Source organism: Schistocerca nitens, chromosome 3 (assembly GCF_023898315.1).
Source record: "Schistocerca nitens isolate TAMUIC-IGC-003100 chromosome 3, iqSchNite1.1, whole genome shotgun sequence".
Taxonomy (NCBI): domain Eukaryota; kingdom Metazoa; phylum Arthropoda; class Insecta; order Orthoptera; family Acrididae; genus Schistocerca; species Schistocerca nitens.
The window spans coordinates 48800671-48813363 of NC_064616.1; the positions used below are offsets into that span (position 1 = coordinate 48800671).

At 39.4% G+C, this 12693-nt stretch overlaps 1 protein-coding gene across 1 annotated transcript in view; it reads left to right on the forward strand.

Annotated features, from left to right (window-relative positions):
• Nucleotides 1-12693, forward strand: part of LOC126247996 (kinesin-like protein KIF3A) — a 110967-nt gene that overhangs the window by 30202 nt on the left and 68072 nt on the right. Inside the window, exon 8 of the mRNA XM_049948578.1 lies at nt 7387-7514. Within this exon, the coding sequence (XP_049804535.1) occupies nt 7387-7514 (128 nt within the window). The remainder of the gene's footprint in view (nt 1-7386; nt 7515-12693) is intronic.

The following is a 12693-nucleotide window of genomic DNA, read 5'->3' on the forward strand; positions in this document are numbered from 1 at the left end:
TTTAGGGTATTGGACAGTGTTATGTCTTTGGCTTCTCTCTCTCTCTCTCTCTGTCTCTCTCTGGGTGTGGAGGGGGGGGCAGAGGTGGGGGGGGGAGGCGGCAGGGTGGGTTAGAAAATGCGTCGTCTGTGTTTGTTCACTGTCTCTTGTCGTACTGTTCACTAAAAAAGTTCCACCTACCTCAGTACGGCGTCAGATCACCAGCCTGTTTCTATTCAGACCATGTTAAAAGCAGCGTTGAAGAAAAACACCATCAATACTTAGGTTTGCAAAGTCTGCTTCAACTCTGGTGGCAAGCTATCCTGTAATATCTTATAACAAAATTTTCGGGTGGCATTTCCCAACCTCCTGATACTCAGATGACAGAGAACAGCCAAGGAAGTTGTAAGTTTCGTGAATGAAAGTAAAATTTATTGTTGTATGCAATTTGGCAGATTTAGGGGTGGATATGGAGGGGGCTCTTCTTGCCAGAAAACATATCCTGAGGGGCCTGCAGCTGTGGTCCACCCCAGTACTGACCTTCCCAATATAATTTTTAACTTTTTAAGTTAATAACCCATGTAATTTCTCCTACATGCATTAAGTTTCTCACCTCAGTTGAGACAGAATAAATGTTTATTCCATTAAGATGGCTCTTAGTGTATATCCTGTATTGATGTTTATTTGGGATGGATACAGAGGATGCACATGTTACCACAGGTATCAGACCTTGATGGGAGACCTTGACGGGAGGGGGAAGGTGGCAGCCTGGAGCTGTTTCCAAATTGAAGTCTTCCCTCCTTCCCCCTCCTTTAACTCCCTTAAACTGCTATTGGTTCTTAATAACTTGGTGCATTAGAGTAATTAAAAGTGAATGTTGTCAGTAAATCCGTAATGGTATTTACTGTCATGTAAACTTGGCAAATACTAAGCTGGTTTCTTCATTTTTCAACTTGGTAATTAGCTTCACATTTTAATTCCTTGAGTGGAAAATCTATTTAAAGTAGAAAGTTGCATTGCCAGTACTTTAAACTGCAACTTAAGTGCTCTTTTCACGAGCTCAGAAAAATAGAAGCTGTAAAAGAATTCTGTCTCTCCTTAAGATGTTTCTGTTGAGTGTAAGTCCAACTTACTGGCATGGTGACAACTCCCCTTTTAATCATGTGTACTCATTGATTCACACTACCCAGATATTTACTGCTACAGGTCTGTTTCACAGCTCATCATGTATCAGCAGCTTCATTTTTTGATGTGGCTTTGTACTTTTTAATTACAATTGTAAAATTGAGTCCCGCATTAGCTCCAGATGTTCAGTCTGTCATTGTACTTATTGCCATCGTCCTTTATGGAACACTGCTAAATAGAAAATGATGTGTCAGTTACCACACAACTTTTTCAGCTTTTAGAAATACATTGACACAAAGCTGTCTCCATCTTAAGCAGATCTGACACCTTCTCTTCCATCTTCAAATTCACTAAATCATCGGCAAAGCATAGAGCTGATGTGATGAGCAACCTTTCTACACTGTTGACAGTTTGCTCAAACATTTCAGTGTAGAATGAATCTTCCAGTCTGCAGCAGGATGTGTGCTGTTGTGAAACTTTGTGACGGGTCAAAAATAGTTTTATTCTTCCAAGAAGTTTCACAGTAGTGTACATTCCACTGCAGAGTGGTAGAGTCATTCTGAAAACAGTTCCCGAAGTTCTATCCTAAATGATTTTCTTTATTCTAAGACTGCTAGCCCGCAAGGTATCCAGGAGAACATCTGTGAAATTTGGAAAATAGAGGATAGGTACTGGCAGAAGTAAGTAAAGCTGTGATGGTGGGTAATGAGTCTTGCCTGGATAACTCAGTTGGTAAGAATATTGCCCACAAAAGAAAAGGTTCCAGGTTTGAATCCCTGCCTGACACACAGTTTTGATCTGTCAGGCAGTTTCATCTCAGTGTGGTTTAGCTTTGTGTTCACCTGACCTTCCTGTCCACTGCAGTTGCACAGAAGTCAAGGCAATGACTTGTCTTCAGGAGGAGTGGAGCTCAAATCATCATTCAGTCATGCTTATTAGGTTTTCTGTGGTTTGCCTAGGACAGATTAGCTGAATTCTTTCACAATCCCTGCATTAAGGCAATGGCGAGTTTCTTCATCCTTTTTGCAGATGAACTGATGTTTCATCTCTGACTGAATAGTCTGTCTGGAGATTTTAATAGATTGTCAGTGTAATTGGCTCATCCATTTATTTCATTGTCATTTTTTTAGCAGCCAGTCAACCTTAAACTGTTTGTTAATTGTTTAGGATATTTCCATTACCTTTCCTGTTATTTCAGTAATATACTGTTTATTAACATTGTATTAATGACCTTAGAATTTTTGTAACAGATTTTCAGTGTGTAGGTGTTTGTGAGTGTTAGGCAGCAAGTGAAATTTTGAACAAGGATATTACATAGCTATCAAAAAATTTTAGATTTTATAATAACACACATCTCTAGGTATTTTATTAGGATGCTGGTAACTTTGTCGCTGAGTATTCCTTTACAAAATTATTGTAATTTGATACTGCAGAGTGTGAAAATTCTAATATTACTCTGTTTGGCCATCATGTTCTCTCTGTTTTACAAACACTAATGCTTGTACAGACACCAAAAGTGTTTTAAGTCACAAAATCATCATTCTGAGTGTGGAATTTCTGATTAGTGTGTCGTAATTAAAAAATCTTCAAGTGAAAAGTCCTTTGTCAGTAGAAATCCAAAACTGTGTTAGTCATATCTTGCTGAACTTAGAGAAAATCTTATACATCAAATGAAGAGCAGAACAGAAATTTTGTAACACCAGTGCCTTGCTAACAACTTGCGCTTGAAATATTTTTGTTTGCGATGTGTAAAAAGCATGGAGTGTGACTTTATCCCTTATGTAAAAATTGAAATGTCTGTTAGGAAACTGGAAGTATAACTAATGACTACAGCTGCAATACTATCTACATTCTGTGTATATGCTTGTATTTGAACGTTGCTATTTGCAAGAAGATCGGTTATCATACAGCCACGTCACATACTTTGAGAGAGGGGGGGGGGGGGGGGAAAGAGCGTTTGTTTGCTTCCAGATAAATATCTATATCATCATCATCATCTTGGACAGTTTTCAGCCTCTGGCTGGGTCTGTATGGAACACAGGCTTCTCCATTGTCTTCTGTCTTGCCACCAACTCCCCGTCTTCACCTTGGTCCACTCTTCTCCTTTCTTTTGGACGCATTCCTCTACTCCTTTCAGCCATCTGTCTCTCGGTCTTCCTCTTGGTCTCATCCCTTTCAGTTTCATCTCGTGTATCGTCCTGGGTATCCTCTTCTCCTCCATTCTCTTAACGTGTCCATACCATCTCAGCCTTGATTTCTCTATCTCCTCTTGTAATGGTTTCACCTTCATTAACTCTCTGAGATGGATTAAAAGAGGAAGTGAAGAGAATAAGTGATAGGATGATGATGACCAAAACATCACTCAAGGGGATGACCATAGAGATAATACAAGTGTAAGCACCGCAGGTGGGTTGCACTTCTAAGGAGAAGCAAGAGTTTGAAGAGGAAATGCAGAAACAGATGGGAAGGAAGAATATGATAGTAATGGGGGATTTGAATGCAAACATTGGAAGAGAAAGACAAGGCTGCAAAAGTGTGCTTGAACCAGAGCTGCCTAAATAAGGAAGGTGAAAGACTGTTGAAGTTCTGTCAAAGAAATAGCTTGCTTCCTTCTTGGTTCAGGAAAAGAGAGAGCCACAAGATTACCTGGTACAGTCAAGACTTAAAGAGAAAGTCGATAGTTGACTACTTCCTGTATGATAGTGAGATGAATAGGAACATCATTGACATCAGAGGCCTTGGATAGTGACCACCGTTTGCTGGTAATGAACCTGAGAGGGACGAAGGATAATAAAGGGTCAGAAAACCAGGAAAGACGTATAAGGGCATGGAAGTTGAAGGAGGAAGAAAGCAGGCTACAGTACCTACAAGTAGTAAAGGAAAGTATCCCAAAGGATGAACCAAAAATGGTAGAAGAGGAATTGTTGTAGATTCAAGGGAATGTTAGTAAGTGCGGTGGAAGCAATATGTGGGAGGACAAGCAATAAAAAGATATGGAAAGAAACACCCTGGTGGAATGATAAAGCAAAGGATATAGTACAGAAGAAAAATAGAGGCTTTAGGGTATGGTCCCAGAAGAGAACAGTAGAGACAAGAGAAGAGTATCAGGTGAGAAAGAAAGAAGCTAAAAGAGTGGTGATGGAGGAAAGAAGAAGGTGGATGGAACAGTGGACCAGAATGATGAAGGAGGATAGTGAAGGTTAAAAAAGGTGTTATATGGGATGATTAAAAGTAAGGGGAAGAACGGTATGACAGCTTATGCTCGAATGGTGAGCAAAAGTGGACAATATGTAAAGAATAAGGAGGAACTCAAGAATATGTGGAAGGAGTATTTTGAAGGACTCCTGATCCCGAATGGAGAACTGGATGAGGAGGAACAAGCCGAGGAGGGAGAAAAAGAGGAGGAGCAGCAAATAGAAAAAGACCTTACATGGGGAGAAGTGGAAGAGGCATTGGGCAAGATGAAGGGAGGGAAGTCACCAGGTCGGATGAGCTAAGTGCGGAGATGGTAAGAGCAGCAGGAGAAGTGGGGATACAATGGCTATATCGAGTAATAAAAATTGTGTGGAGACAGAAGATGATCCCAGAAGACTGGAAGAAGGGAATAATTGTCCTGATCTTTAAGAAGGGAAACAGAAAAGTGTGCAAGATCTATCGGGGGATAACATTGATGAGTCATTGTGCAACGATTTTTGAGAAAATTTTGGAAGCACGAATTCGGGCAAAATTAGAAGGAAGAATGAGAGAAGAGCAACATGGCTTCAAAACGGGAAGGTCCACAGTGGATCTAAGTTTTGCTGTGAGATAACTGCAGGAACAGCACTATGAATATGGAATAGATCTACTAATGACCGTGGACATTGAAAAAGCGTATGATAGTGTACATAGAAGCAAAGTGTTGAAAGCCCTGGAGAACAGAGTAGTAGCAAAACAGATTATTTGGAGGATAAGGGAAATGTACCATGGAAGTTTGAGCACCATAAGTAAAATTCCTGTTTCACTACCCTTCCTGGTGTTGCAAATTTAATGGCCAGAAGTGTATTATTGCTGTTCGACCAGGTGTACTGGTATGAAATGAGCGTTTTTTGTGAAAATGAAACACTAATTTTGAATTGAAAAGTAGAAACATTTTATTCAAAGTACTGATCATTGCTTTCTATACATTTTGACCACCTTTCTTGCAGTTTGTGGACACCACGCCAATAGAAATGTTCGTCTTTTGAAGCAAACCAATCAGACACCCAATTTTCAACTTCTTCGCAGGAATCGAAGTGTTCCTCAGCCAATGCGTGTCCCATTGATGAAAACAAATGGTAGTCGGAAGGGGCCAAGTCTGGTGAATACGGTGGGTGGGGTAGCAGCTCCCAGCCAAATGTTTTGATTGTATCCTGAACCAGTTTTGCTTTGTGTGCAGGTGCATTGCCGTTAAAAAAAAATTACTTTGCCATGTCTTCTGGCCGATTCTGGTCTTTTTTCGATCTATGCATAGTCCAAATTGATCATATGTTGTCTGTAGCGATTAGTATTCACAGTTTCACCTGGTTTTAGAAGCTCATGATACACCACACCTTTCTGATCCCACCAGACACAGAGCATTGTCTTCTTGCCGAATCGATCTGGTTTTGCAGTCGATGTTGATGGTTGTCCCGGATTAACCCATGATTTTTCCCATTTAGGATTCTTAAAAGAAATCCATTTTTCATCTCCAGTAACAATTCGATGCAAAATTGATTTTCTTTCATGTCTTTGGAGCACAATTTGACAAATGGTTTTTCGGTTTTCCATCTGTATTTCATTCAATTCATGTGACACCCATTTTCCACACTTTTGGATCTTTCCCATAGCTTTCAAATGGCCAGAAATTGTTTGTTGTGCAACATTTAGCATTGCTGCCATTTGCTTCTGACTCAAAGTATCATCTTCATCCAATATTGCTTGCAATTCGGCGTCTTTGAACTTTTTCGGTGGTCTTCCATGTTCCTTATTTCTTACATCAAAATCATTATTTGTGAACCATTGAAACCATCTTTTGTGTGTTGCTTCTGTTAGAGCATGATCACCATATGCCTCGACAAGCATTCGATGCGAGTCTGCAGCACTTTTTTTCAAATGAAAACAAAAAATTAATGCTTTCCGCAAATCATTACTTTCTGGTACAAAATTCGACATTGTTAACATGATGAAAATATATGATGTTGTTTTTTCCTTGACTTGATTTATACTAAATATCTTTGACAGATGTCATACCAACCAAACAAAAAAAATTAAGGCTCGTTCACAACAAGTGTTCCCTATTGACACATTTGTATCTTAACGCTCATTTCATACTGGTACACCTGCTACATGCTAGTAAATGCTTGCTTTCCCAGCTTGTTGGTCCTGAGGTAACTTCTCCAGTGTAATTATTATTTGTAAGGGTGTCCTAAAGAAACTTACAGCAGTTTACAAAAGGTGAGGAGATTCATTTTCTATCTCATCAGTTTTGCTGAAACACATTTGTAAGTTAGTAATTATCGAAATGCAGTATGGTACAACTATCTGTGTAGTGATTGAATGGTTTTAGGGATTCTCAAGTCTTGTGGGAGCATGTAATAAGGAATTCAAAAACCATTAAGCACACTGATCATTTGATGTACATATTTTCCTTCCAGTGTTTATGAAAATATTGTATGCAGGTCCTCTCCCCCCCCCCCCCTCCTCCCCCCCCTTTCTACATTTGTGTCTCCTGATATAGACCCTTCTGATAAACTTTGTGGAGAAATACCTCCAACTTTTCATGTTATTCTGTTCTTGCTGTCTGTTTGGTATGAACTATAATTTTATTTTTTAGAATTTGTCTTTTTTAGTAATTATTTATGAAATAGAATTAATACATTAATTGTCTTAACCTAAAACTTACTTAATGGTCTAGAAAAGATATGCAGCATTATTGCAATGGAAATGTTAGCTATTTTCACTATAATAGATAACACACATCACAGATATTCAGCTGTGTGGTGGTTATGATGATCAGATGGTGGGAATGTACACTTCTGTACAAGTTATGTAATTAGCCTGAATGTGGAAATGCAAGGTTGTTAAAACATATACTGTTTTTTTGTAGACTCATTTTAGCAATGTAACTTTGTATTTGTTATCGTATGTTGTTATGATAAAGTGCATAATCATAATAATATTAGACTTTCCCCCCATAGTGCAGAGTTTTTTGGGACACTACAAATTTATTTTTCTCTCCATAGGTATTCTAGTGTCAGACTTTCAATCATTCTGTAAATTCCACAGGAGACGTAGATGGCAATACAGGTGCAGTGAATGAGAAAGAGAGTGAGAAAAAACAGATGAAGAGATCTCGATCCAGCAAAAGGAAACCAAGTCAAATATCAGTCACAGAGCCTGCTGTTGATAAAATCGTAAGTAATTTGCCCTGTAAGAAGGCTCAGTAAAGGTAACCTGATGAGTTCTAGGAATTTTGCATCAGGGCCAGTTTAGAGTACTAGATATTATTATTATTATTATTATTATTATTAGAGGAAGAGAAAAGTGGCAATTCCCCTCACCTAAACACATCAGCCAGATATACTACTAATAAAAGGAACATGTCACTGATATAAAGGAAATTCATTAATTTGCAAATGCCACGGTCTTTAATATTCAGTGACAGTATTCATTTCAGTACTCATGAAGATAGTGTATTGTCTGTGATGTGAGTTAACAATCTGTGGAATGGTGAGCCATTTCTAAGACAGAAGCTAGTTTTTAATAATATGAGATAACAACTTCTATTAGTGTGTATCATTGTGTTATATCAGAAATGTTTTGAAGTGGTATGAGGTGTTCAAAGACTTGAAGGAATTATTCCGAATCTGCAATAGTCACATATGATGATTAACTCTTGTGTACATACTGACAGAATAAGCATCAAAACACAACTCGGCTGCATTCAGCCTTGTAAGTAGATGCAGAAAGCAGGATATTAAACCAATTTTTCTGCATCCATCTCCATGAAGTTAGCTTTAATACACTTAGGCTCAGTGTGTTAGACTTAACAAAGATTGCAACCACATAATGCCAAAGACATTGGTCAGAGGAACAACGTGTATGGGTGTGTACTGCATAGAGTGTCATGTTCTTTGTTGCGTTGAATTTTGATGTTAAAAATGACAAGGATGTGTGCATGTCTGATGAGGCAGTGAATGTGGTACAACTCCATATTTGCACTTCAGATGCCCCAATATTGCAGTGGTCAACATGTGTGTGGAACTCCATGCCACCCGAAATGATTCTTTGGCTATGTGGAGTTTTGGAGAGAAAATTGTCATATTTTTTTCTCCTGTTGTGTAATGATGCTATTAATGACTCTTCCACTGGACCTCCTTTTGCGTGGCATGGCGCAGCAACTCGACATGGCATGGACTCAGAAAGTCGCTGGAACTTCCCTGCAGAAATATTGCAGTGGTCAACATGTGTGTGGAACTCCATGCCACCCGAAATGATTCTTTGGCTATGTGGAGTTTTGGAGAGAAAATTGTCATATTTTTTTCTCCTGTTGTGTAATGATGCTATTAATGACTCTTCCACTAGACCTCCTTTTGCGTGACATGGCGCAGCAACTCGACATGGCATGGACTCAGAAAGTCGCTGGAACTTCCCTGCAGAAATATTGAACCATGCTGCCTGTATAGTCATCCATAATTGTTAAAGTGTTGTGGTGCAGGATTTTGTGCATGAACTGGCCTCTCAATTATGCCCCATAAATGTTTGATGGGATTCATGTCAGTCAATATGGGAGGCCAAACAATTCACTTGAATTGTCTAGGATGTTCTTCAAACTGTTCGCAAACAAATGTGGCCCAGTGACATGGTGCACTGTCATCCATAAAATGCCATTGTAGTCTTGGAACATGATGTCCATGAATGGCTGCAAGTGGTCTCAATGTAGCCTAACATCCAGAGAACCCAGTTCATTCCATGTAAACACAACCCACACCATTATGGAGCCACCACCAACTTCCACAGTGTCTTGTTGATGACCTGGGTCCATGGCTTTGTGGGGATTGCACCACACTTGAACCGTACCATCAGATCTTACCAACTAAAATTGGAACTTACCTGACCAGGCCACAGTTTTCCAGTAGTCTAGGGTCCAACTGATATGGTCACAAACCCAGGAGAGGCACTGAGGTGATGTACTATTAGCAAAGACACTCGTGTCGGTTATCTGCTGCCATAGCCAATTAAAGACAAATTTTGCGCAGTGTCCTAATGGATACGTTTGTTGTGTCCCACATTGGTTTCTGTGATTATTTCATGTGGTGTTGCTTGTCTGTTAGCACCAAAAACTACACAAATGCCACTGCCCTCGGTCAGTAAGTGAAGTCTCTTGGCTAGTGTGTTGTCTGTGGTGAGAGGTAATTTGTGAAATGTGGTATTCTGAGCATGCTCTTGACACTTTGGATCATTGAATATTGAATTCCCTAATGATTTCCAAAATGGAATGTCCCATGTGTCTAGCTCTAACAACCATTGTGTGTTGAAAGTCTATTAATAACCATCGTGTGGCCATAATCACAGTGGAAACCTTTTCACACACATCACCTGAGTACAAATGACAGGTCCATCAAGCACTGCCCTTTTGTACCTCATGTACACAATACGACCACCATCTGTATATATGCATATTGCTATTCAATGAGTTTCGTCACTCCATTGTATATTATTGTGACGAAAACAGTGCAGACATGCTGCTAATGAACAGTTCCTCATTTTAGGCCAAGTCAGTCATAAGACAGCAGTACATATTTCTTATGCAATTTGCGTAGTGTTTCTCATGTAAAAATAGTTATAATGGTAATAATTGTGCATTTGCCAATGTGAGCGGTTTTTAATATCTTGATCCACATTGCTGGTTGAGCTAAGTAATGTCTGTTGTAAATGATTACACGTTTAGCTTCCTTGATAACCAGTAGTGATGCTATATTCCAAAGTGCTCCACGTGTACTCTGTTCTCCATAATCATCAATACTTATCCATCTATGCATGAGCTGCACACTTTTCTCTCACAACTACCCCTTGGTGCTGTTAGTGACCACCCAAATCCTTTCAGAATCTGTGAAACAACTCTTTTATCTTGCACCATTTGTCACCCTTCACTGATAGCAGTTACTTCTCAGGACTGACATGTTCAGATGACAAACATGTGGTCACATTTCTTGAACATTCCAGAACACATTAGCCTCACAGATCTCAGCAAGCTTCTGCTTGCTTGTTGCTGCATCTCTGAGAGTAGCTGTATTACTGTAGTGGCATCATAATTCCACATAGTAAGATATTAGGTATGTTAAGTGTTGTTTATATAGCTTTCAGATTGGAATATTCATACTTGTTTCCTTGCTATGGTTTTTTTGTCTTGCCACCATTATCACTCCCTCACTGAATACAAGTAGCAATCATTTAAGTGGTGTTACGGTTGCAGAAAACTCTGTGAATTAGCTTTCATTAGTAATGCCTCATTGTTATATGTTGTTTCTCAAACAAAAATTGATGATTGAATATGTAACATGAGTACCTACACTATTGCTCAAAAGTTTTTGAACGCCGTGGAAGTAAGATAAAAAAAGGCTAGTTATCAGATACAAATACAAATTAGCTATATTGTTTTCCCAGTGTCATGCTCAGTATAACGTTGAACACTAGTGTTCCAAGTTTTTAAAAATGAAATCGTTCAAAGCATAACTTTTCGTTGTTATGCTGTTCATGTTCCAAGCATTGCATGCCACTGATTTTGTATTATGCTTGCATAATATAATCTTTCCTTACTAGATGGCATTCATAGGACTTCAATAACTCTGTAAACATGTTTACAGGTAATAAAGGGGCATATAGTTATGCACGAGATATCAAGGAGTGAACTTCATTGAGTGCTCAGTGTAAACGTCGATAAGGGGATGAAGAAAGGAGCTTTCAACAGAAAACATTCTGCAGTTGTGTCTTCACATCCAGCCGGTCTTACTATGTGACAAATAGCACATCAAAAACATGTTTCCTGGGGATGTGTCCATTATACCTTGCAGAGGTGTCTGAATACGGGCCAGAATATGGACCGCCCTTGAAAGGGTAGGCCAAAAGCCACATCAAAAAGTGATGATAAATATACAGTAGTCACAAGTAAACATGGTTGCTTCAAAACTGCCAGTTTTAGCAGCAGAACTAAACCATAATAGGGAAAAGCCTGTGAGTGTAAGTACTGTGAAAAGACGTCTTCAGGCAGTGAACCCTTACGGGCATGTGGCGTCTAAGACACCATTACTGCCAGCTGTTAATAGGCAAAAGAGACTACACTGGGCAAGACAACATGAAAGTTGGGCAGTAAATAAGTGAAAAAGGTACTCTTCACTGATGAATCCAAATCTGAGGTCTTTTGCACAAAGTGACACAAGTTTATTCACCGCTTGCCAGGTGAACAAATGTTACACCAATGTGTACCTCCAACATTTAAGCACGGACGGATCTCCCTCATGGTTTGGTATGTTTTGGAGGTGGTAAGACTGGTGATCTTGTACAAATAAATGGAACAGTGAAGAAAGAGGATTACCATCTCATTCTAAGTATCATGCAAAGTCTTGTAGAAGACACGTTTAGTTTTCAGTTAAATTTTTGTAATTTTGACTGGTAATAATCAATACTCTAACAAAGGATATTACTGCATCGCACTACTGCAGAATAATACTGCAACAATAAAATGTGAACGAGGAAAAAAAATGAAAATAAAACATAAATTGCAAAGGAAATGTGCCATATACAACAACAAAACACAGTGCTCATACAAGCATTTGCCGACAGCAAAATGCGTCAAAGGCTTTAGGATACCATGCAATGCTACATAACAACAAATTGCCTCCGATGAGCGTGACATCACAACTGTTTACATTAGATTCATTTTAGCAGTTACGAGTGGTCTCATGCACATGCGCAGTTAAGTGGCGTGTAGGTAGTACCTTCTCCCATTTCTGGCTACAGAAATGTGACTGCTGCTGTGTAAGCAGTTACAGCAAGCAGCTAGATGCAACCGGAAAAAATTTTACTGCCGCGCCCAAGCTGCCAGATTCAAGCATGCGCAGTGGCTCGGGTGCCAAATTCATATTCTTGAGGAGTAAAAACGTAGTTTCACAAAGTGCCTAGCATCCAGCGCACGTTGGTCTATCTATTACTCATATGATTTTAATGCGCATCCGTGTTGGTTTTCGAACACACTCTGTAAGTTGATTTCTGAATGAATCATAACCTGTGCGGGGTAGCCGTGCGGTCTCAGGCGACTTGTCACGGTTTGCGCGGCTCGCCCCGTCGGAGGTTCGAATGCTCCCCTGGGCATGGGCGTATGTGTTATACTTAGCGCAAGATAGATTAAGTAGTGCGTAAGCCTAGGGACCGATGACATCAGCAGTTTGGTCCCACGGTAAAAAATAATAATAATAATAATAATAATAATAATAATAATAATAATAATTTGATTTTTGAATGCGTGCATAGTGTACATGATGTCTCTGTCAGGGGAATCCTCGTCGCATCTAGAAATAAACTTTCCTGCAGGCA